Source organism: Vulpes lagopus, chromosome 11 (genome assembly GCF_018345385.1).
Source record: "Vulpes lagopus strain Blue_001 chromosome 11, ASM1834538v1, whole genome shotgun sequence".
Taxonomy (NCBI): domain Eukaryota; kingdom Metazoa; phylum Chordata; class Mammalia; order Carnivora; family Canidae; genus Vulpes; species Vulpes lagopus.
The window spans coordinates 59,074,401-59,100,036 of NC_054834.1; the positions used below are offsets into that span (position 1 = coordinate 59,074,401).

The 25,636-nt window shown below is 34.6% G+C and overlaps 1 protein-coding gene and 1 pseudogene across 1 annotated transcript in view; one reads left to right on the plus strand and one right to left on the minus strand.

Moving 5' to 3' along the window:
• Positions 1–25,636, plus strand: part of CCDC73 (coiled-coil domain containing 73) — a 107,095-nt gene that overhangs the window by 42,288 nt on the left and 39,171 nt on the right. Inside the window, exons 6-8 of the mRNA XM_041722780.1 lie at positions 3,409–3,447; positions 13,213–13,348; positions 13,580–13,659. Of these exons, the coding sequence (XP_041578714.1) occupies positions 3,409–3,447; positions 13,213–13,348; positions 13,580–13,659 (255 nt within the window). The remainder of the gene's footprint in view (positions 1–3,408; positions 3,448–13,212; positions 13,349–13,579; positions 13,660–25,636) is intronic.
• Positions 836–1,676, minus strand: LOC121471899 (annotated as a pseudogene).

Below are 25,636 nucleotides of genomic sequence, written 5' to 3' on the forward strand. Positions count from 1 at the left end.
TGTTCACTTTTAATGTTTAAAACTGAGCATCATCTTATTTTCCAGTGAAACAAAAGGAAAATTTAAAAATATATAGGAACAAAATTACAATAGAGAATGTCAATTCCAAATAAAGTCCAAGTTCTGCTGATTCTTCCATTGAGTGGCAGGCTCAAGTCATTTGGAGAGAATTTTATTTAAAAAGTATCAACTTAAACCACAAGGATGTCCATTAAAAATCACAATTAAACATGCCAAAGGAGAAGCCATATTGTCAAAATGCCCACTTAACCTACTCAGACATCTCAGTTTCAAATTTTTCTGATATTCTATAACCTCATTTAAAAATTTTCTTTCTTTCTTTCTTTCCTTTTTTTTTTTTTTTTTTTGACAAGTAGACAGATACATGTTGGTAAGTGCTAGCTTAGCTGTCCATATTCACATAGAGGCAGAATATAATCTCTGAGCCCAATATACAGAGAAAGGGGGAAGAAAGCTAGAATTCTGTGCACCACTACACCGGGGCCTAGCACCCTTCAGCTTCCAGCAGAGCTAAGGTAGCAGAAGGTTTTTTTCCCAGAGGGCACGAGGGTGTTGATTCTGTAAAATTTTTGTTGAAACAGGAAGGGATAAAAATGAATTTGGAACAGAAAGGAGTAGAGCTTCTTTTCCCACTGTATTCTGCTCAAGGTATTTCCCCCCAAAATAAGTCAAGAACCATGGTATAAAGGGAGAGAAAAGAGATTTCAAAAAACAGGGTGAATAAGCACAAGAGGTGGGGGTGGAAAGATTGCAGCTTGCTCCCAGGGACTGTAAAAAAATTCACAAAGGAAGGTTGGAATCTATCAGTATTTCATTAATCATCATCTCCTTCATCCTCTTCTTCCCCCTCATCATCACCATCATCTTCTTCGCTCTTAATCCTCATCTCCTTTTCAATCTCTTCTAATCCTTCTTCATCACCTTATCTTCTTCTCCTTCCTCTTCTTCATCATCCATATTGGGAACCAAGTAGTGCTGTGATGGATTTGGCTAAATATCATCTTTGATGACGTCTCCTAACTCGTCTGCACCTGTATGAGGATGGTCAGTAAACCATCATGAAGCTCTTTGGTGAAGAAGCTCTTCGGTTCCTCAGGCCATCTCTTCCTGCTGGCTTTATTGTATGTTTGACTTGAACGTTTCATCAGATCCTTCCCAAGTTTCCATTTAATTTCAGTGGACTTTGAAGATGGATCAGATGAAATTCTTTAGAGAGAACTTTATTTTCAAAGTAAGGGTTTTCATCAAGATAAAAATCTGTTCTGTAACCTGATTTAGTATCTTCAAATTCTGTCACTTCAACTCTTGTCAGATAATGCAGCACCTCTTCATCTTCCTTCTCAAGTAGTACAGATGCTTGTAGATTGTTGACAAATGTTGTTACCCCAAAATTTGGGATTTTGGCAATCACTTCCAACCTCTTCTGAAAAAAATGGTGGGTGGAGTTTGTTATATTTCTGTTCTACTTTAAAAATCTCCTCATTGGCTTGTTCATTGTCTATTTCATTCTGTACTTCATCAGTATGTTCAATTGCTTCTTGCAGTTTCGTTTCTCCCTTTGGCAAGTGCTGAGAGGTTGAAGTCTTCTCTGCCTTGAGGGCAGGAGGCAATCTCAGTTTCTTTGAGGCAGAGTGAAGACTGGCATTGGGGGCCATTCTGTTAGGAGAGCTCACGAAATAAGGGCAGATGCATTTTTGTAAGAAGCTCCAATTTCTCTTTCTTGTTCTTTGAACATGCCATATGTTCTCCTACCGTAGGGCCTTTGCAGTTGCTGAATTCTCTTCCTTGCTCCTATCAAGTCTTGACTCAAAAGATGCCATCTCAGGAAGGAAGGATTTTCTTGGGTATCTTACACATTCCCTTCCTTGATTTATTTTTCTTTAGTTATTCTCAATATTTAATAGACTATATATTTTAACTTATTTATAGTGTTATTTTCTATAATCCCCAGATTTTAAGCTGGAAAAGATATTTTTTTAAGATTTTATTTATTCATGAGAGACACACACACACACACAGAAAGAGAGAGAGAGAGAGAGACAGGCAGAGGGAGAAAGCAGGCTCCATGTGGGGAACCTGATGTGGCACTCGATCCCGGGACTCCAGGATCATGCCCTGAGCCGAGGGCAGACGCTTAACTGCTGAGCCACCCAGGTGTCCCAAAATTATCAGCTTACTTAAGGCAGTATGCTAGAGTGATTTCATAGGAAATGTGAAGTAATTATTTTTGCTTAAGATTTAGCAAATAATAGATTTAGGAAAATAAGCACTTACACAGCTGGTTGGAGTTTAAGTTGATCAGCCACTCTAGAGGACTTCATAAGAATTGCTAAGAGTCTATGAAAGGGAACAGAAAATAGGAATTCTGCTTCTTGGAATTTATTCTGATAAGATGAGTATACTTCCTGGTACAAGCATGTTTATTTCACCGTAGTGTTAGAAAACTGCAAACTGGGCAACCCCGGGTGGCCCACAGCTGTTTAGCATTGCCTGTGGCCCGGGGTGTGATCCTGGAGACCCCAGATCGAGTCCCACATCAGGCTCCCTGCATGGAGCCTGCTTCTCCCTCTGCCTGTGTGTCTCTGCCTCTCTCTCTCTCTCTCTCTCTGTGTCTGTCATGAATAATTAAATAAAATCTTAAAAAAAAATGCATACTGGGCAAATCTACAAAAATGAGTGATTTGGTAAACTATGGTATTAAGTTAAATAGTAGAATACTATGTAACCATTAAAAAGTTGCATTGTAGATTAATTTGTTATAGAAAGGTGTTCCTTCTATATTAAGTAAAAATGGGTTATAAAGTAGTACATATATTATTATCCCACTTCCTACTGGCTCTCTCTTAAAGTATAAATGCATAGAAAAATAGCTGGAAGTACCAGAGTATTAATGATTATTACTTCTGGGTTGTGAGATCAGTAAAATTTTTACCCTATGTTTTTCCTTTATTAGATTATCTTCAATGAAGAGCTGATACTACGTAGGAAATTCTCCTGGGCTGTTCTTGCTATTTTGCTTGCTTTATTTTCCTTCATAGTAGTTGTCATTCTCTAACCTCTACTTTTTACCTATATTTTATTGTCTGTCTACCACTACCCCTACTAGACCTCTTCTAAAAAAGGGCAGGGATCTGTTTTGTTCAGTGCTGTATCCCAGACTCATAAGAAAGTGGCTGGTATATGGTAGGTACTCCATAAGTATGTGTTGAATAATTAATGAATGTATTGTTTTTATTATATGGAAGAAAGTTATGGTAAATAACCTCTTGAAAAAAATAGTGCATGGGAAATAAACACCACATTTTATAGCATACAATTTTAATATCGGGTGGAATTTGTAACAGATAAGTGCAGAATTATAATGAAATTTCTCCTTGTTTTTTCAAGGTTTCTAAATATTCTTTACTGAAGAAAGTAAGTGAAATGGTAAGAAAATTACAAAATATACACCCACTCCCCAGATTAGAAAATAATGTGTGTGGTATCTTGTCAATATAAATGACTTTTATATATTAAAAAAATTGAAACTGGATATTATAATATCCCTTTTAAAATACTGAATTATAATTTCAAATATAGATTAAATGAATTTATTTCACAAATTTATTTCTGGATTCCGTAGTATTTACATATTATAAAATAAATTTAACCCAGTTCCCAGATTATTGATAGAGGTCTTATGTTAATATCAAACAACAAGGAAATAAGAACAATAAATCTATTATTTTTATTATCTTTTCTAGGTATTTATACAAACATGTAGTTATTAATGATTGCCTGAAAAATTAAAGTAATATGAAGTTGCATTTGAATACGACACTTGGGATATGGCCTTTATTTTTTACCATTCAACAAGTGTTTGCTGTGCCTTCCTCTTCTATAGGATATTAAAATTAATATTTGCATTTTTACAGCATAGTGTTTTATGGAATATTTACTTGGATATTCTCTTTTCCTATCCTTATTTGATTCAGAAGGATTTTTTTCCCCTGTAGTTTTTTGATTGAGCAAAATTCTCCCATATCCACTTAAATCTTCTTCTTTTTTTTTTTTTTTTTTTCCACTTAAATCTTCTGAGGGCTTTTTAGGTGGGCTTATGCTATCAGTCTTCCTTCTTTGGAGCATACTGTAAGACAAGTAAATTTTGGTGAGGTTTGTATATTATACATATGAGAAATAAGAAATGAGGAGTCACTTTTTATTAAATACAGAAAAATAAAGTAACTGTTTTGCTTCTTGAAATTGTTTTTGGTGTGTTAGAAAATAAAAGAGCCTTAGAAAGATTGCTAAGCTTGATTGAATAAAAGATGTGAAAATTCTGTCGCTGTTCAACTGGAAAGAATAAAGATAATATTGTCAGACTATTTTAAACTATGATTTTAATTAAGAAGCTGAAAAACTAGATTCTGGTTTAGCTTTAAGTACCATGACATTTGTACTGAAAGTCATCTTCAACGCTACAGCGGTTTTACACAAAATACAGTGAAATTGAATAATGTGTCCTCTGACCTGGGAGATAAGGCTACAAGTTAAAGATCAAAGGCAACATAAAGTGTGTTTTATTTTATTCCACTTTAAAATTTCATCAGATACCTACAATCTTAGAAAAAATGAAAACAAGTTTTTAGTCACTTCTGTATATTTTGTTAATATGAATGACAGCCTCTTATTCACTAAAATGATATTGGAGTTAGAGCAACAGTATTTTTCTGACAATTCAAAGCATTAAATAATTTTGCATTAAAATGATTTTATATATCAGTATGTACAATTAATATTTTATGCCCATTCTGGCAGAATATTAAATGTATTTTAGATAATTGATTTAAGAGTTAAAAAATCTTTTTTTGTAAACATTCTTACATTATTCTTTTTACATTATTCCTATATAATTCAGATGACCTTTATTCAAAGTACTGTATTCAGTACTTAAGTTAATCTTATTTTATTCCAATCATTTTTCTTTCATGTAACTTTATGGGCAAGACAGAAAACAAAATGGTCACTTTTGTCAAGGCAGAATTTTGGGAAGCAATTGATAAAGCTAAGTGTTTAAAAAGAAATAATTTTAAAAATAGTATTAAGAAAATTGTAAAGACATTCATGATCTCCTATAACTGAGCCCTTCATTACTAGTAAATTTCTGTCTCTTGGGAATTCAATAAGCTAGTTTTTGTGTAGAGGTGGTAATATGTCTCTGGATAAATTAATACAATTATGAATTGAAGGAATCACCTATCTCTAAAAGTACCCTAACCTTCTATTGAACAAATGATCATATTGATCATTGCCAATAGAAAGAATGCAACAAAATAATGATAAACTATAGAACATAAAATTGTTATTGTGATTTGATGATTGATGAAAATCTTTCCTGTTGTGTTCTCATTATTACTATATTAAGTGACTTTGTTTTGTCTGAGTAGCTGATAGGACTTAATAAATGAAGTAAAAACATATCCAACCATCTCTTACATTTTGTTTTTTTGTATATCACTTTCCTCTAAAGAAAAGACTTTTAAGAAAGATTCATTTTTCTTAATTAAATTAAAAAAAGGTTGAGTACTGAAGGTTGCATATGATTTAAAATCACCACCTTTTTTCCTTTCATAGAATGTTTTTAGAATGAAGACTTGTCTGGAAATAATCTTCATAATTGTAAATATTAGTTATATCTGTACACACAACGTGTTAGTATAACTAAGTTAGTTTTTAAGTTTTATATGCCTTATCTTTGTGATTAAAAAAGGTAAAAGTATCTTAAGATGCCAGTTTGTTTAAAAAGTGAGAAATTATTTTGAGTTCATTTTGAGAAATTGAAAAGGAGGTTGCATAATAGATTTTGAAGAATGTATGAAGTTTCTTTTTGAGTTTTTATCTTTTTCTCTAAAATTTACTTTAATGAATTATTTTAAGGGAAATTAGTTTTATTCTTAAAGGTTTTCAAATTGGTCTCTATAAGGAAATGAGAAAACAGGGAAATTAGCAGCTATTCCTTTTATTAGTCAATGTAGTTGTAAAAAGTGTGTAAATACTATTTTAAAAAATTATTCCTAAAATATAAATAAATAAATAAATAATTATTCCTATTTAAATGACTTGAAGCTTTAAAGTAATCTTTCAGACTACACACGTGCACACACCTGCACACTTCACTTTTAATTATGCAGATACTGTCTTTATTTCCTTTAATCTTGTTTTTCGGTGATTAACCTTGTTAAATTTTAATTTGTATTAGGAAAGCAGTGAATCCTAACATTCACTCTCTACTCTGTGGACAGAGTCTTTGCATTTAGTAGTAAAATTGTGTAAAAGAAAATAGCTTGAACAAATTCAGAGGTAAAAAGAACAAAAACAGTATATGTACCTATTTCTTAGTCATCATAATAAAATTATCTTTACTATGATATAGTATGTAATATTAAAGTTTTAATAACACACTAAAGTTATTTATATTATTCTTTAAAATGTTCTTGGGTTTCTCAAGCAAGGGGTGTTACCATTCGGTTTTTGTTGTTGCTTCCCAAAGAATTTAAGTTATTTGCTGACATGCAATTAGTGGCAGACTTGACAACTGGCCTCTTCATCTCATTATCAAAACCATATCAGAGCAGCCAAGTAGGTTCATATATGAACAGTCCCGTATGGGCCTCTATAGGCTAATGAGTTATGGGTGTCCATGTAATTTAAAAGTTTTTATAAAAGTATAATGGCCATTGAATAGGTTAATGTATTTGAAAATCGGAATTATGTCATACAAATGAAATTGCATTTTAATTGACGTTAAACAAGAACATTGGAATAGAGTATATCACAATGTATTCTAGTGTATATTGAGTTCTATGTATATAGAGAAAACCGACTAAATTACTTTAATCTTTGCTATAGTTTTAGTTACAGAATTATTAATCTTTGCAGGCATTGACAGCCTATTATATTTACCTTTTTAACGGAAAGGTTAAAGAAGCCTATAATAATATTATTAGTGGACAATATTCTCATAAAGACTATAAAAATTGATATGAACTGAAATTTTGAAAAACTCCTTGACCACTAGAAGTCCACCATAAGAAAACATCTGGAGACCACAAATATGTGGAGGTTAAATATCATGGTACTAAACAATGAATAGGTCAACCAGGAAATAAAGAAATTATGAAAAACTTGGGATCCCTGGGTGGTGCAGCGGTTTGGCGCCTGCCTTTGGCCCAAGGCGCGATCCTGGAGACCCGGAATCGAATCCCACGTCGGGCTTCTGGTGCATGGAGCCTGCTTCTCCCTCTGCCTGTGTCTCTGCCTCTCTCTCTCCCTGTGTGACTATCATAAATAAATAAAAATTAAAAAAAAAAACATTCTCTGAAATTATGAAAAACTATATGCCAACAAATTGTACAATCTAGGAGAAATGGATAAATTCCTAGAAACATATAACCTACCAAGAAACATATAACCTACCAAAACTAAAGCAGGAAGAAAGAGAAAATTTGAACAGACTGATCACCAGCAGAAATTAAATAAATAATAGAAAAAACTCCCAACAAAGTTCAGCACCAGCTGGCTTCACAGATGAATTCTACCAAACATTTAAAGAAGAGTTAATACCTGTTTTTCACACAGTATTCTAAAATATAGAAAAAAGAAGGAAATCTTAAAAAAAATATTTTTTATTGATTCATGAGACACACAGAAAGAGAGGCAGAGACGTAGGTGAGGGGGAAGCAGGCCCCCCTGGATCACAACCTGAGCCAAAGGCAGAGGGTCAACCTCTGAGCCACCTAGGCATCCCAGAAGGAAAACTTTAAAATTCATTCTGAGGCCAGCATTATCCTGATACCCAAACTGGATAAAGACACCAGTAAAAAAGAGAACAACTGGTTAGTATCCCTGGTGAACATAGATGCAAATATCCTCAGTAAATGACTAGCAAACCAAATTCAACATTGCATTAAAATCATTCACCATGATCAAGTGGGATTTATTCCAGGGATGCAAGGGCAGTTCAATATTTCCAAATCAATCAGCATGATACATCATATCAATAAGAGAAAGATGAGGACCATAGGGTTGCAGATGCAGAGCATTTGACAAAGTACAATATCCATTCATGATAAAAAAAAAAAAACCACCCTCTTAAAGTAGATTTAAAGGTAACAAACCTCAACATAATAAACATCATGAAAAACTCACAGCTAACATCATCCTCAATGAAGAAAAACTGGGAGCTTTTCCCCTAAAGTCCAGAACAAGACAAAGATGTCCACTCCATTCTTACCACATTTATTCAACATGGTACTGGAAGTCCTAGCCACAACAATTAGACAACAAAATAAAAGGCATCCAAAACAGTAAGGAAGAAGTAAAACTTTCACTATTTGCGGATGACATGATACTATGTAATGAAAACCAGAAAGAATCAATTAAAAACTACTAGAACTGATAAATGAATTCAGGAAAGTCGCAGGATACAAAATCAATGTACAGAAATCTGTTGAATTTCTATGCATCAATTATGAAGCAGCAGAAAGAGAAATTAAGAAAACAAATCCCATTTATAATTGCACAAAAAATAATAAGATATCTAGGAACAAACCTAACCAAAAAGGTGAAAACCTACGTATACTCTGAAAGCCATAAAACACTGATGAATGAAATTAAGGACACAAAGAAATAGACATGCCATTCTCATGGATGAGAAGAACAAATATCATTAAAATGTCTGTGCTACCCAAAACAATCTACACATCTAATGCAATCCCTATCAGAATACCAACAGCATTTTTCACAGAACTAAAACCAGCAATTCTAAAATTTATATGGAACCACAAAAGACCCTGAATAGCCAAAGCAATTTTAAAAAAGAAGAGCAGGGTGGCCCCGGTGGCGCGGTGGTTTAACACTGCCTGCTGCCTGGGGTGTGATCCTAGAGCCCCGGGATTGAGTCCCGCATCAGGCTTCCTGCGTGGAGCCTGCTTCTCCCTCTGCCTGTGTCTCTGCCTCTCTCTGTGTGTCTCTATGAATAAATAAAAAAAATCTTTAAAAAGAAAAAAAATTCCTGGAGGCATCACGACTCTGGACTTCAAGTTATATTACAAAGCTGTAGGAATGAAAATAGTGTGGTTCTGGCACAAAAATAGACACATAGATCAATGGAATAGAATAGAAAACCCAGAAATAAAACCACAATTATACAGAGCAGGAAAGAATATCCAGCTGTTGACAGTCTCTTCAAAAAATGCTGTTTGAAAACGGGACCACTTTCTTATACCATGCACAAAAATAAAATGGTTAAAGACCTAATTGTTTTTTTTTTAATTTTTATTTTTTTTATTTATGATAGTCACACAGAGAGAGAGAGAGAGGCAGAGACACAGGCAGAGGGAGAAGCAGGCTCCATGCACCGGGAGCCTGACGTGGGATTCGATCCCGGGTCTCTAGGATCGCGCCCTGGGCCAAAGGCAGGCCCCAAACCGCTGCACCACCCAGGGATCCCTTAAAGACCTAATTGTGAGACCTGAAACCATTAAAATCCTAAAGAGACCACAGGCGGAAATGTCTCTGACATCAGTTATAGCAACATTTTTCTAGATAGGTCTTCCAAGGCAAGGGAAATCAAAGCAAAAATAAACTATTGGAACTACATCAAAATTTTTAAAAAGCAGGGCACCCGGGTGGCTCGGTGGTTCAGCATCTGCCTTCAGCTCAGGTCGTGATCCTGGGGTCCTGGGATTAAGTACCACATCAGGCTTCCCATGGGGATCCTGTGTCTCCCTCAGCCTATGTCTCTGCCTCTCTCTCTCTGTCTCATGAATAAATAAATAAAATCTTTAAAAAAAAAGTTTTTAAAAAAGCTTCTGCACAGCAAGGGAAACAACAAAACTAAAAGACAACCTTTGGAATGGAGTGGCATATCCAATAAAGGGTTAGTTTCCATGATATATAAAGAACTTAAAAAAACCCCAAAACAATCCAATTAAAAATGAGCAGAAAACATAAACCTTCAAAGAGGACATTTATATGGCCAACAGACACATGATAAGATCCTCAGCACCACTGGTTATCAAGGAAATGCCCATCAAAACTACAATGAGCTATTACCTCATATCTGTTCAAGTGGCTAAAAATCAAAAACTCAAGAAACAAGTGTTGGCAAGGATGTGGAGAAAAGAGAACACTCATGCACTGTTGGTGGGAATGCAAACTGGTACAGCCATTGTGGAAAACAGTATGGTCCTCAAGAGTTAAAAAGAGAACTCTGCAATCTAGTAATTGCATTATTGGGTATTTACCCGCAAAATGCAAAAATAGTAATCCAAAGGGATACATGTACCTCTATGTTTATAGCAGCATTATTTACAGTTAACAGCATTAATTACAATAGCCAAACTATGGAAGCAGCCTATGGATAAAGAAGATGTGATATATATGATATGTGTATATATACGTAGTATATATGTGTATACTGTAAACATACATCAATCTATATCAAGTATTCCACATACAGTGGAATAATATTATTAAGCTATAAAAATGCAACCTTGCCATTTGCAATGGCCTGGATGGAGCTAATAAAATAAGTCAGAGAAAGACAAATACCGTATCATCTCACTTCTATGTGGAATTCAAGAAACAAATGAAGTTCTGAAAAGAGACAAACCAAAAAACCGACATTTAAGTATAGAGAAGTGATGGTTTTCAGAGGGAAGGTGGGTAAGGGGAATGAGTGAAATAGGTGATGAGGATTAAGGAATGTACTTGTGATGAGTATCAGTTGTATGGAATTCTTGAATCACTATTTTGTACACCTAAAACTAATATTAGACTGTATGTTAGCTAACTGGAATTAAAATAAAAACTTAAAAAAAAATTCCTTGAGTTGAAATAATGCCTTTAGACTAATTTTAATAGTGAAATTTAATAGTGAAATTCTGTTAGTTTTCTACACATCTGCTGAAAACAAATGTAATTCTCTAGGTTAGAGAATTAAGTGGTATTTTAGAGGAATGGAAGGAATATAGTTCATTATTTTTCATTGTTTAGTTATTGATAATAGTGACTACTTAGGTAGACATAAGATATCCAGGGTAAGTACACTTGTCAGCTTGTTTGTGGATATAACTGTTACATGAGTAATTTGTATGACTAAGTAGTAAATTTGAAAAGCCCATAGAAGTGCATGAGAAACTTGTATTGATCCATCATGATCATTACCAATGATACTATCATTTTGCTTAAAATCATTAGAAAGTATCTTTGAAAAAATTACGACTATCATCAAATTTTCCAAGATAATATAGTTAGGTACAACTTAAATTGTAAAATATATTCTTTATTATTAATATTAGGGCTATTATTCCAAATAAAATTAATTAAAAATATTGAAAGCAGTTTTAGCATTTAAGGAACACACTAATGTACTGTATTTATTCAGTGGCAGGCTCTGTTCTTTGTATTTTATATATATTACTTCATTTTACCTCAGAGCAAACCTGCAAGGGATATACTTTTAGAATCTCTGTTTTTTTAGAGATCCCTGGCTGGCTCAGCAGTTTGTTTGTTTGTTTGTTTATTTGTTTATTTATTTATTTATTTATTTTTTATGGCTCAGAGGTTTAGCGCCACCTTAAGCCCAGGGCATGATCCTGGAGACCCTGGATCGAGTCCCCCATGGGGCTTCCTGCATGGAGTTGGCTTCTCCCTCTGCCTGTGTCTCTGCCTCTCTCTCTCTCTCTCTCTCTCTCTCTCTCTCTCTCTCTCTCTGTCTCTCATTAATAAATAAATAAAATATTTTTTTAAAATAAAATCTTTGTTTCAAAGTTAGGGTGGATAATTTCCCCAGGCACACAGCAACTAAATTAGAGGCAATATTTAAACACAGGCTCACTAGCTTTCGACTGGTTTGCTATACTGCCTGTACTTTGGCTTTTAAGCAGTAGGAAATGGCTGTTTAATTTATGCAAAAGGAAATTTAGTGGTGGCACTCATAATTAATCAGAGTGAAGAATGGGCTTGAGAATGAACAGGAACGAGGGTAATTCCATACAAGACAGCAGGATGTAGGAACCCAGGACCGAAATCTCATCAGTCTGGATAGGATCACTGTTGAACTTATTTAGCTTTCTAGTCGTTTTGCTCAAGTTTCAAATTCCAAAAAGGTAGAAATCAGTTGGTTTATTTTGAGTAATATGCCCTTCACTTGACTAGGGGAGAATCCAGCCTATGAATTTCAATTCTACTAAATTGTAATGAGGAGGAAATACTTGAAGTATATATTTGAAATTGTGATAATATCGGAGAAGGGAAACAGGTACAGGCCAGGTAAATCTAACAGATTTGCACTAATGGAACTCCATGGGACAACACCAGTTCATTCAGGAAACAACTCCCAAGTGCTGGCCGGTGGGCTCCCACTGTCCTTCATTACTGCTTATCACAGGTGCTGCAGCATGTGGCCCAATGAATGCAAGTTGTGAAACCAGTCATTGATTCTACCAATGCCAAGTCAAGATCAAGACCTTTAAAAAATATTTATTCTATTAACATAATATTTCTTTTTAAAATTTAAAGTCCTATTTCTAATTACAACAAAGCAAGCTTCTTTAGCTGAAAGCAGTGAAGGCCCATATTAAAATGTACATTGGCTCCAATTTTTACCAATTCTGGTTCTCAGCTTAAGTAGACTTTCTACTATACTGTATTGCCCCTGTCTCTGATAAAGATTATCCTTATCATTCAATTATTTAATGCAATGAGAAGGGGCCATACTCATTAAAATTAAATCATCCATATTACTTGAAAATTACTTGAGTTTTGACCCTGCACTCATAATTGTGCCCCCAAATTTAGAGAAAAAATTCCTTTCCTAAATTATCAAGAGTATTGCTTTAACATTCCAGTGATTTTACTTAGTGCTGGCATGGACTAATCAACTTTTCAATAAATGATGCTAGTTGGTTTTTGAAAAATTATAAAGGGCAGTATAAATTTAAATGACTATTTTGCTACCAGAAAAAAAGGGCTTTAATTTTACACAGGTTTAGAAATATCTCCTAACATTTCCTCCCTATGGTGTACTCAGCACTTTTTCGTGGCTTGTTTCATAACAGTTACTAAAAACCATTTTTATGTATGTTTAAATATATGTGTGTATATAGGTATGATATATTTATAACATTTTAAATAACTTCAAAATAGGAACAAAAAGTCCAGTTACATCTTCTGGCTAAAGAAGATCATCAGAAGCAACTCAATGAAATTGAGAAATACTATGGCACAATAACAGGTCAATTTGGATCGGTAAAAGAAAACCATGAAAAGTTAGAACGAAATGGTAAGTGCTATCTTATTTAAACATATACTTAATAGGGAGTGATAAAATGAGCTCATTTACAATGAATAAATTGAACTTCTGTCCTGATAATACTAAATTACATTTTAATAAATATTTAAATTCAATAATAATTATATACATTGCATTGAGGCTATTTTCTCTGTCCATTTTAGTGATACTTTCCTTAAAATGTTGAATATAATATTTTTATAAATGTTTTTCATGTTGCAGTACAGGAAGCAATACAGTTAAACAAAAGACTTTCAGCTTTAAATAAAAACCAAGAATCTGAAATATGCAGTTTAAAGAAGGTATGATTAATAATATAGTTTTATAGTATTAGGTAAGTTTATAGTCTAATTATTTTTATGAAATTTTTCTAGAAAAAGTGGGGTAGATATTTTTGGTATAAAGAAAAGCAAAAAAAAAAAGCAAAGCAAAATGTTTTAAATACAGATTCATAAACTGAGTTATGATTCCAATAAATGTGATGAATCAGTTCTAACTCAGTTTAACTCATTATTTTATGTCAATCTCATTAGCACCATTTATTCATTCATTCTTCAGTACTTGAATGTATGTGTCAGGTACTGTGTGGCACTGAGGATACAGATCTGAAGAAAATAAAACATTTTCCTGCTTTTTTGAAGTTTATAGTCCAGTGGAGGACTTAGACACAAAATACATAATCACACAGATCAAATAATTTTAAAATGTTATAAATGATATGAAGAAAAGGTAAAGACTGATATAAAAGGTGAATTTCTTATATTGGAGGTAAAGGGATAGGGGAGAGAAGAGAATAAGGTTTCAGGCAACAGATATGTCCCCATACTGGACCCAAAAAGCAGAAAGAAGGTGTTACTGGAACCCAGAAAGAGAGCATCACACAATAGGTAATACTCCAGCACGGAGAACAACATGTGCAAAAGCCTTGAGGCAGAAGAGTTTTGGTAATCACTTCTCAGACTTTTGGCTAAGATTAAGTATAGGAAAGAGTTTATTTATTTTTTAAAAGATTCATTCATTCATTCATTCATGATAGAGAGAGAGAGGCAGAGACACAGGCAGAGGGAGAAGCAGGCTCCCCTGGGAACCTGATGCGGGACTCGATCCCGGGATTCCAGGATCGCACCCCGGGCCAAAGGCAGGCGCCAAACCACTGAGCCACCCAGGGATCCCTAGGAAAGAGTTTAGTGTATATGTAAGGAACTGGAGACAGTCTGATATGGCTGGAGCATTGTGAGTGAAAGAGTACATTGACATTGAGATCTAAATTGGAGGAGGCCATAAACATTTTATTCCTCATGTCACAGTCATTAGTTGAGAAGTGGACAAATGGCCTTAGCTCGTGGTCATAAATAAGGAAGACTGTAACCCCGACTGTGGTTGTCTGTCATTTCTCTACATGAGAAACCAGACAGGAGGAACCTGACAATGAGGATGCCGGATTGGTGTGAAGTGAAGAAAGCTGTTCTTTGAGGACATTATTGAGTTCCTGGATCCACCAAATCTACCATTCCTCTATTTCTAGACTTCTCAGTTATACAAGTCAGTAAATTCCCATTATTATTTATGTTAGTTTCATTTGGACCAGTTTAATTTTCATTATTTGCAACTAAAAACGTCTTCACTGATATAAGGTGAGAGTGGTATGAGAGGAAGGAGAAGTAGCAAGGCCTTGTTCTTCTTTTCTCAGAGAATGACCTCTTGTTTCCTTTCCCTGCTCCCTTCAAACCCCCATCTGAAACAATTCCACTTTGGACCATCTGCCTATTCCTGAGAGAAGTAAGTATCTATCCTTACCGACACTCAATAAATGCTTTTAACTAACGTTTACTGAGTGCCACTTAAATATTTACTAGTAAATTATACTCTGTAGTTAATTTATCAAGGTGCAAAATACCTTCCATTTGTCCCTCCAGATTCAGATGTATGCATGCTCTTCTCCACGTAAGGCTTTCCTATATGGATTCCATCAGTGCCCCCATATCTTCTGGCTTCCTGTTGAGTTGGGCCAGTGGGGAGCAGTCTGGACAGGAGAGAGGAGGAAAGAAATACTGAATCAGTATATTTTCCCCTCATCCCCTCCATTTGAGATCACTTCAGGGTGGCCTCGTCTCAGCATATCACTAGCTTTTTCAAATTGACTTACTTTGTGTGATGCTCTCCTTTTGGGTTTCAGTACTTACCTTCTTATTATTTTGGGGGCTCCCCAAGGGGACATTTCTATTGCTGCTAGCCCCTGGAACTTGCACCATATTTTATGGTTCCTTTATATTGTGTCCACAGTTTTACAAATAAATCATCTTCAAAGTGTCCTAATTTATATGTACCATCTGTTTCTTGTTGGGATTCTGATTATGCACTTGGTTAGAGTGTTCATATTAGTGAGGCCAAGCTTCTCAATTCAGTTTTTGCATAAGCTGGTTGGTTCATTCAGTACATTCTTTTTTACAAGAATTATACCCCAAATCTCAACAAGTCATGTTTGCAATACGTATTTTAGAGACAATAAATAAATGAATATGGATGATATTGTTCAGATACATCATAAGTTCTGAGGAAAATTTAAATTTTGGGTCAGTATCTTCCTCTTGATTTTAAATGGAGTCTGCTTTTAAAATGGAAGGAAAAACACTTCAGGCATTTATATTTGTAGGTATACATTGAATTTAACTATTTTTATTTATTTAAATTAATTTTTAGAGCATTTTTAGCTCCACAGCAAAATTGAGTGAAAAGTATAGAGCGTTCCCATATACTACCTGACCCACTGTTAACATCCTATACCAGAGTGGTGCATTTGTTATAATTGATGAACATACATTGAAACATCAGTATCATCCAAATTCCATTGTTTACATTAGGATTCACTCTTGGTTTTATACTTTATCTGGTTTGGGCAAATGTTTAGTGACATGTCTCCACCATTATAGAGTCCTACGGAATAGTTTTACTGCCCTAAAAATCGTCTGTGCTCTGCCCTTTCATTTGTCCTTTTCCTCAACCCTTGGCAATCACTACCCTTTCTATCTCCACAATTTTGTCTTTGATTCCAGGTTTGGAATCATATAGAATGTTTCCTTTTCAGATTGGCTTTTTTAGTAATATACGTTGTTTTGTCTAATGTCTTTTCATGGCTTGGTAGCTCGTGGAAACGGATCAATGGTTATATCCATTTTTTTCATTTCTAACATTAGTAATTTGTGTCCCCCCTCTTTTTTTTCTTCTTAGCCTGGATAGAGGCTTATTGATTTTATTGATTGTTTAAAGAATCAGCTTTTGGTTTCCTTGATTTTCTCTTTGATTTATTGTTTTCATTTTCATTAATTTCTGCTCTAATTTTTTATTATTTCTTCTGCTTTGAATTTACTTTGGTCTTCTTTTTCTAGTTTCATAAGTTTGAAGTTCAGATGTTTAATTTTAGATTTTCAAAAAACTTTTAAGTTGAAGTGTAGTTGACATATAACATAACATTAGTTTCAGGTGTACAACACGGGGATTTGATAAGTCTATACATTATGCTGTGCATACCACAACTATAGCTACTATCTATCACCATAAAATGCTACTATGGTACCAATGACTATATTTCCTATGCTGTATCTTTTATCCCTGTGACTTATTTGTTCCATAACTGGAAGCATACTCCTATCCCCTACTCCCTTTCATCTGTTTTACCCATACCACTACCTTACCCCTCTGGTGACCATTAGTTTGTTTTCTGTATTTATGGGTCTGTTTTTGTTTTTTATTTGTTTTGTATTTTAGATTACACATGTAAGTGAAATCTTATGGTATTTGTCTTTCTCTGTCTGACTTATTTCTCTTAGCAATATTTAAATTGCTTTAGGTCCATTGTGGTTTGCACATGGCAAGATCTTATCCTTTTTTATGGCTAATATTCCATTGTGTATACATGCCACATCTTCTTTATCCATTCTCCTATCATTGTCACTTGGGTTGCTTCTATATTTTTGTGTTTTTTCTTTTCTAATATCTTCATTCATTGCTATACGTTCCCTTGTAAGCATTGCTTTCATTGCATCCCACAGATTTTTGATAAGTTATATTTTCATTTCGCCCAAAATATTTTAAAATCTCTCCTGAGATTTGTTTTTTAACCCATGTGTTGTTTAGAAGTGTGCTGTTTAGTCTCTGAGTATTTTGTTTTTTTTCAAGCTACCTTTTATTGATTTCTAGTTTAATTTTATTGTGGTCTCAGAGCAGACAATGTATGATTTTTATTCTTTTAAATTTGTTAAAATTCTTTTAAACACATAAAATGTAGTTTCTGGTCCAGAACATGGTCTATCTTGGGAAATCCTCCATATGAGCTTGAGAAAAATTTGTAATCTGCTTTTGGGTGAAGTAGTCTATACATGTCAGTTATATCCATTTGATTGATGATGCTAAGTTCAACTCTGACCCTTCTGATTTTCTGCCTACTGGATCTGTCCATTTCTGATAAAGGAATAATAAAGTCTCCGAATAGATTCTTTATTTCTTTTTTGCAGTTCTTAGTGTCTGCCTCCTGTATTTTGGTACTCTCTATTGTTAGGCACATAATACAGGTACTCTTTGTTATGTCATCTTGGGGTATTCACTCCTTTCTCATTATATATGTTCCTCTTTGTCTTTGATTACTTTCCTTGCTCTGAAATCTACTCTGGTTGAAATTATATAGCAATTCCTAACTTTGATAAGTGTTAGCATGGTATATCCTTCTCCATCCCTTTACTTTTAATCAATATGTGGTTTTATATTTATTTATTTTTAAATATTTTATTTATTTATTCATGAGAGATACACACACAGAGAGAAACAGAGACACAGGCAGAGGGAGAAGCAGGCTCCATGCCAGGAATCTGACGTGGGACTTGATCCTGGAACTCCGGGATCAACACCCTGAGCCGAAGGCAGGCACTCAACCACTGAGCCACCCAGGCGTCCCTGTATTTTTATATTTATTTTATTTTTTTCCTGTATTTTTATATTTAAAGTGGATTTCTTATAGACAACATATGATTTAGTCTTGTTTTTGGATCCACTCTGATAATTGTTGCATTTTACACTACTGATGTTTGAAGTGATTATTGATACAATCGGATTAATATATGCCTTTGTGTGTGTGTGTGTGTGTGTGTGTGTGTGTGTGTGTGTGTGTGTGTTTTCCATTTGTTGTCCTTGGTTGTTCCTCTTTTTTGTCTTCCATTCTTTTTCTGCTATTTGTGGTTTTAACTGAGGGTTTTATGACTCCATTTTCTCCCTTTAAATCATACTTTAAAATCATACTTTAAAAAATTTTTTTTAGTGCAAGCCCTAGAGTTGACAGTATATCTGCAGTAAGCCAAGTCCACTTTCAAATAAAATATCCCTTCAGGGGTAATGCATGTACCTTATAATGACTAAATAATCCTGATTCTTCCTTCCCATCACTGTGTCATTGCTGTCATTCATTTTACTAATACCTAAGCATACATAATCAAATATGTTGTTGCTATTATTTTTTTGAACAAATGGTTATTTTATCAATTTCAAATAAAGGAAATAAAATACTTAACTATCACTTATTCCTTCTCTGATGCTCTTCCTTTTATTTGGTATCAGAGTTTCTGACCTATATCACTTTCTCTCTGAAAAACTTCTTTTAATATTTCTTGCAAGGCAGGCCTATTGGCAACAAATTCTTTCAATTTTTGTCTTAAAAAAAGTCTTTATTTCTCCTTCACTTTTTTTTTAAAGATTTTATTTATGTATTCATGAGAGACACACACACACACAGAGGCAGAGACACAGGCAGAGAGAGGAGAAGCAGACTCCATGCAGGGAGCCCAATGTGGGACTCAATCCCAGGACTCCAGGATCACTCCCCGAGCCAAAGGCAGACGCTCAACCACTGAGCCACCCAGGTGTCCCTCTCCTTCACTTTTGAAGGATAATTTCAGAGGATACAGAATTCTAGGTTAATAATTTTTTCTCTCAACCTATTAATATTTCACATCACTCTCATTGCTTGTATGTTTTCTGAGAAGTCAGGTGTAATTCTTATCTTTGCTCTTCTGTAGATGAAGTGTTCCCCCCGCTCCTCTGGTTTCTTTCAGTATTTTTTGTTTGTTTGTTTTACTTCTTGATTTTCTGAAGTTTTAATATGATATGCCTAGGTAATACATTTTTTGGTCATTTATCCTTATTAGTGTTCTCTGTGCTTCCTGGGTCTGGGGTTTGGTATCTGACACTAATTTAGGAAAGATCTCAGTCATTACTGCTTCAAATATTGCTTCTCTCCTTGCTCTCTTTTCCTTCTGATATTTCTATTATGCATATATTACATTTTGTTTGGCTGTCCCACAGTTGGTGGATATTCTGTTCTGCTTTCCTTGCAGAAAGACCTTGGTGGTCTTTCTCTTTGTTTTCTGTTTTTGAATTTTTGCCATCATATCCTCAAGTTCACAGACACTCCTCAATCTTGTCCATACTGCTGTTGAGCCCACCAAAGGCACTCTTCATTTCTTTTTTTTTTTTTTTTTAATTTTTATTTATTTATGATAGTCACACAGGGAGAGAGAGAGAGAGAGGCAGAGACACAGGCAGAGGGAGAAGCAGGCTCCATGCACCGGGAGCCTGACGTGGGATCGACGTGGGATTCGATCCCGGGTCTCCAGGATCGCGCCCTGGGCCAAAGGCAGGCGCCAGACTGCTGCGCCACCAAGGGATCCCGGCACTCTTCATTTCTGTTGCAGTGTTTTTGATCTGTAGCATTTCTTTTTGATTCTTTTGTAGAATTTCTCTCTCTCTCCTTACATTATCCATTTGTTTTCCTATGTTTTGTCTACTTTTTCCATTAAGGCATTTAGGATATTAGTTTTTTTAATTCCAGATTTGATAATTCTAATATTTTGCCATACTGACACAGGTTCTTTTTTTTTTTTTTGACACAGGTTCTGATGCTTGTTCATTCTCTTCAAATTGTTTTTCTTGCCTTTTAGTATGCCTTGTAATTTTTTGTTAAAAGGTGGACATGATATACACGTGAAAGTACTTGCATTAAATAGCCGTTAGTAATGTAATGGTAAGGTCGGGGGAGGGTGGCAGTGCAAAGTGTCCTATGATTAGGTCTCTGTCTTTTGGTAAGCCTGTGTCACTGGACTGTGAACTTCACAGTACTTCTTAGTTTTTTTTCCCTCTGTTGGTTGTGCAACATGGTTGGAGGGGGCTGGATTTAAGTATTAGTATTACCCTTTCCCCAGGTAGTTTAGGCTCAGGTCCAATCATTTTTCCTGAGTTCAAGCCCTCTTAAGAACAGAATTCCCTGGCATATTTCAAAAATGATTCCTTTTCCTCTCTCCTCCTGAAAGCAAGAGGGAATTTTTTTTCTTCTGACATTCACAGTGAGAAGCCTTGGAAGTGAAATTCACAAAAGTATGTGTGGCAGTGTTCCCCCTAGGACTGTGTCCTCTTGAAATTTTTTAGCTCTCTAAGTTTTCTACACTGAGCCTCTGGTAGTTGGTCAATTACAGTTCAGGCCTTTCCTACAGTGGCACTAGTTCCTGCAGAAGTTTCTGTTTGTGGGCTTCTACTCTGGTAATTTATAATTCTCTATATTCGCCAGTCTACCTCTCCAATTATTGAGGCAGCTATTTGCCTTATGACCTCATTTCTCTGACAGATCTAAGAAGAGTTGTTGATTTTCAGTTTGTTCAGCTTTTACTTGTCAGGACAAAGTTTAAGCTCCTTTATTGGCTAGACTGGAAATAAGTCCCCCTGTTTTTATATTTAGCTATAATTTTACTAAAATTTTAATTTTACTTTTAAAATTTAGTAATTTTAAAATTACTAATTTTACTTTAATTTTACTAAAATTAAAATTTTATTAAGGCTCTAGAGTAACATTTAAGTATTGAACAGAAGTGTTTTTTGCATTATGAGATAAATAACATACTTTAATGCATAATTCAAGAAATCAGGAAATTTTACTACTTTCTGTTTTAGCGTATTTCAAGGAAAACAGGATTACTTAGAATAAAGATTGAAGTGGCTTCTAAATGTTAAGCCAGAGTCCAAAGTCCTTTAATATTTGCAATGTTAATCTATCTAATTCTTTGGTCTTATAACTGCCAATAAGTTGTTTTTATATTCTGAAGGATCAGAAAGGAAGAGCATAGGAGTAGCTCAGTATAAAACATAAGAATGGGTGGTAATAGGCATATGTTCCTCACCCTTAAAAGTCTTAAGTCTGTCTAGCAAACTAGACCATTTTTATGTAGAAAACATTTATTTTCAGTCACAATCTAGAATATTAAGGATGGCTTTTTTAATATAAAGAGAGAAGCTGTAATTTAAAATTTGCCTGTAGTCTCAAATTGGAGGATTGTTAAAAGGACCATTCATTTTTTTATCAATGTAAACTTCAAATACAAATATAAATAGCTAAATACTGGGGAATCCCTGGGTGGTTCAGTGGTTTGGCACCTGCCTTCAGCCCAGGGCCTGATCCTGGAGTCCTGGGGTCGAGTCCCACATAGGGCTTCCTGCATGGAGCTTGCTTTTCCCTCTGCCTGTGTCTCTGCCTCTCTCTCTATCTGTGTCTCTCATGAATAAATAAATAAAATCTTTTAAAAAAATAAAAAATAAAATTAAGAATAAAAATTAAAAAAATAGCTAAATACTGACCAAATAATTTTGAATAAGCATGTATTTCAGTGATGTCTATTTGATTCATTTATTTTTTTAATATTTTTATCCATGAGTTAACTGATTAATCATATTTAGTGGTTATATTAAAATATTCATATGCTTTTTTCAGTTTTTGCATTATTATGAAAGGATTATACCTCATAAGTTTCTAAGTTATGTGGTTCTTTTCATTAAATAAGGACAAATGTTTCATTATAATATTATATTTCTGATATATAGACTGACCTGTAGATGGAGACGAGGCTCATGTAAATCCACGGAGAGACACCATTAGCAGATTAGGGTAAAAGAATGTTTCCTTCTTTGCACAAGTAGTTTAGTGTTGCTCAGGAGCACACTTACCCTTTTTTCCCCCCAGGTCTTGGAGCCCTGCAAGGGCTAACTAAATGTACTGATATGTCATGCAGTAGTGGCCTGTGTCTCTAAAGAGCATTAAGTCAGTGACTGTGCTACCAAATTGTTTCTGGAAGAGAGAGTGAATGAAAGGGTAAAGCAAGAGAATTTTATTACCTTGAGAGTTCCAAGTGGCTAAAGGAGTGAAAATTTAAAAATATATTTTAATAGCCATTTTTAATATTTCAGAATCCTACGTGTAAGTATTTTTTTCGTGTATTTTGTATTTTGTATGTAGTCTTAATTTTTAACTTTAAGAAAGTTTTTTCATTTTCTATTGTTTGTTTATTTATTTATTTTTAAAGGTTTTATTTATTCATGAGAGACACACAGAGAGGGAAAGGCAGAGACACAGGCAGAGGGAGAATCTTTTTTTAGAAGCTAATCAAAACTGGTAACATTGGTTCTATCACTCATTTAAAACTATTAATCATTCATTTTCCCAAAGATAATTTTTATTTTGTTTTATGATTTTGTTCAAAACAATTAAGCTAGTGGTTTGTGATAAGATGGATTTTGGGGGGTGGAGTGGGGGGAGCAAAGTTAAACAGACCAAACTTAGTTGTTAGATTGGACTAGATATTACAGTTCTGAATGCTGGGTTCACCATTATGGCAATCATGAAGAATTCCTGATACTATCTGTGAGCAGCATTCATAACCTCTGCTATTTGTCTGAGTAAACGTCAGGGCACTCAAGGAGATAGTGATATTTAACAGACTACCCTGTACCAGAAAAGGAGGGGTAAAGGAAAAAAGAACACAGTATTTATGACTCTAGGAACTATAAGTTGTAATTTAATGAGATCAAAGCATGTGCTGTTTACTTGCTGCACTAACAGCTTTGAATAAAATGGTTAGAAAACAGACAATGTACTAAAAGTTCAGGATATTTAAAAGCTATATAAGGGCTATAAAATCAAAAGCATATTTTCAGTGGAAAATCATTTCATGGAGGTCTCTGATTTTAATTTATTATGTTCTTAAGATTAAGTAATTAATATAAAAGAGAAAAAGACATAAATGATTAGTTTTTACTTTTGTCAGCCACATGCTAAATTTTTGCTCTTATCCTCCTTTCCCACTTCTGTTGTTTCAGAACAATTATTGTAATAGGAATCGATGCATTTAGAGTATCTCCTAGAAAACTTAGCAGATTACAACAGCTCCAGGTTTTCAGTTGTTGAAAAGTATAGAAAGCGATAGAAGTTTGTTGCACTTTGTAACCTTGACAGAAAAAATAACTTGTATTTATTTTTTAAAGATTTTATTTATTTATTTATTTATGAGAGACACAGAGAGAGGGGCAGAGACATAGGCAGAGGGAGAAGCAGTTTCCCTGCGGGAAGCCTGATATGATACTTGATCCCTGGACCCTACCTGTGATCATGGCCTGAGCCAAAGGCAGAGGCTTGAGCTGAGCTCAAGCCACTGAGCTACCCGGATGCCCTGATTTTTCATGCTTCAGAAAAAATAACTTTTAGAAAAATGAATCTTTTTTTTTTTTTATGATAGTCACAGAGAGAGAGAGAGAGAGAGAGACAGAGACACAGGCAGAGGGAGAAGCAGGCTCCATGCACCGGGAGCCCGACGTGGGATTCGATCCTGGGTCTCCAGGATCGCGCCCTCGGCCAAAGGCAGGTGCCAAACCGCTGCGCCACCCAGGGATCCCCTGAATCATTTTTTAATTGAGAGAATTATAAGCCACTTTATATAAATATAAGTTTTAGCAACATATACTTCAGTTTGATTGTACTTTTATCAGTAGAACATTGTGTCTTAGGATTGAACCTAGAATTGATCACTGGTATAAAACCAGTATAAAAGGCATCTAACTTACTTTATAAGTTGTTTGAATATTTATTTCTTGCAGGTGTATCTTGCTTAGGAAAATACAATATAAAAAAATTAAAAGCTCGCAATTGTTATTTTTTAAATATTTCATGAGAAATTTAAATTCATGAGAGACACAGGCAGAGGGAGAAGCAGACTCCCTTTGGAAAGCCCGATGTGGGACTCGATCCCAGGATCCTGGGATCACAACTTGAGCCAGAGGTTCAGCCACTGAGCCACCCAGGTGCCCCTATGTTTTAAAGCTACCATTTTAGTGCACACAAAAAGCAGCTTGAAAGCAAGTTTTTGGAAACACCTAAAGAAAGATGTACCTTATTTTAAGACTAGTATTATTGGTGGCTTTTTTAAAAAGTAGGATCAATTGAGCACAAAAGATTTTTTTTAATACTCAGATGATATTTGACTAAATACTGAGTAACAATATAAAAATTAGCCAAACATCCTATAAATATGAACTGAGATTAAAACTTTGATGTTGGGCAGCCCGGGTGCCTCAGCGGTTTAGTGCCACCTTCGGCCCAGGGCCTGATCCTGGAGACCTGGGATCAAGTCCCACATCAGGCTCCCTGCATGGAGCCTGCTTCTCTCTCTACTTCTCTCTCTCTCTCTCTCTCTCTTTCTCTCTGTGTCTCTCATGAATAAATAAATAAAATCTTTAAAGAAAAAATACTCTTTAAGAAAAATAAAAAAATAAAACTTTGATGTCCTCTAACAGATATTTTTCCTTTGAATTAATCTCCTAAAATTTTAAGAAGTTAAAGTGCTAAAATTACTAGAGTATTTTTATATCCTTCAGTATTCATAGTCAGTTTAACTACCATCCCATGTTTTCACAGGGTGGAAATAATGTCAATACATTCTTTTGTTCAATAAGTTTGTTAAGTCAAAGACCCTCTAGTTCCAGAGTAATGTTTTATTATACTGTCTTATTTCTGTAATTGTTGTTTTCTAGCATATTCTTGGATCTTTACTTAAAATGAAGAATTAACCTATTTTAAATTCACAAATTTAGGGCTGTTGGTTACAACAGTCAAGGATATTTTCTAGCCCCCCAAAGACATAACTTCTAGCCAAAAAATATAACTTTCTAGCCAAAAAACAAACAAACAAACAAAAAAAAACCTTCCTTTAAAGTTAACATAATGTTAATGACTCACCATCTATTAAGCTTTATTTTTCCATTATTGTACTGGTCTGTTCACATTTAAACTAGGAGCATCTGTCTATAACATGGTGATCTGTGGGTCTGTGGTTTGACATTGAATGGAGTAAAAATAGCTGTTTTAATCAGTGATTAAACCCTCAGCACTATACTTAAACCTACCACTCTCTATCCAGTCTT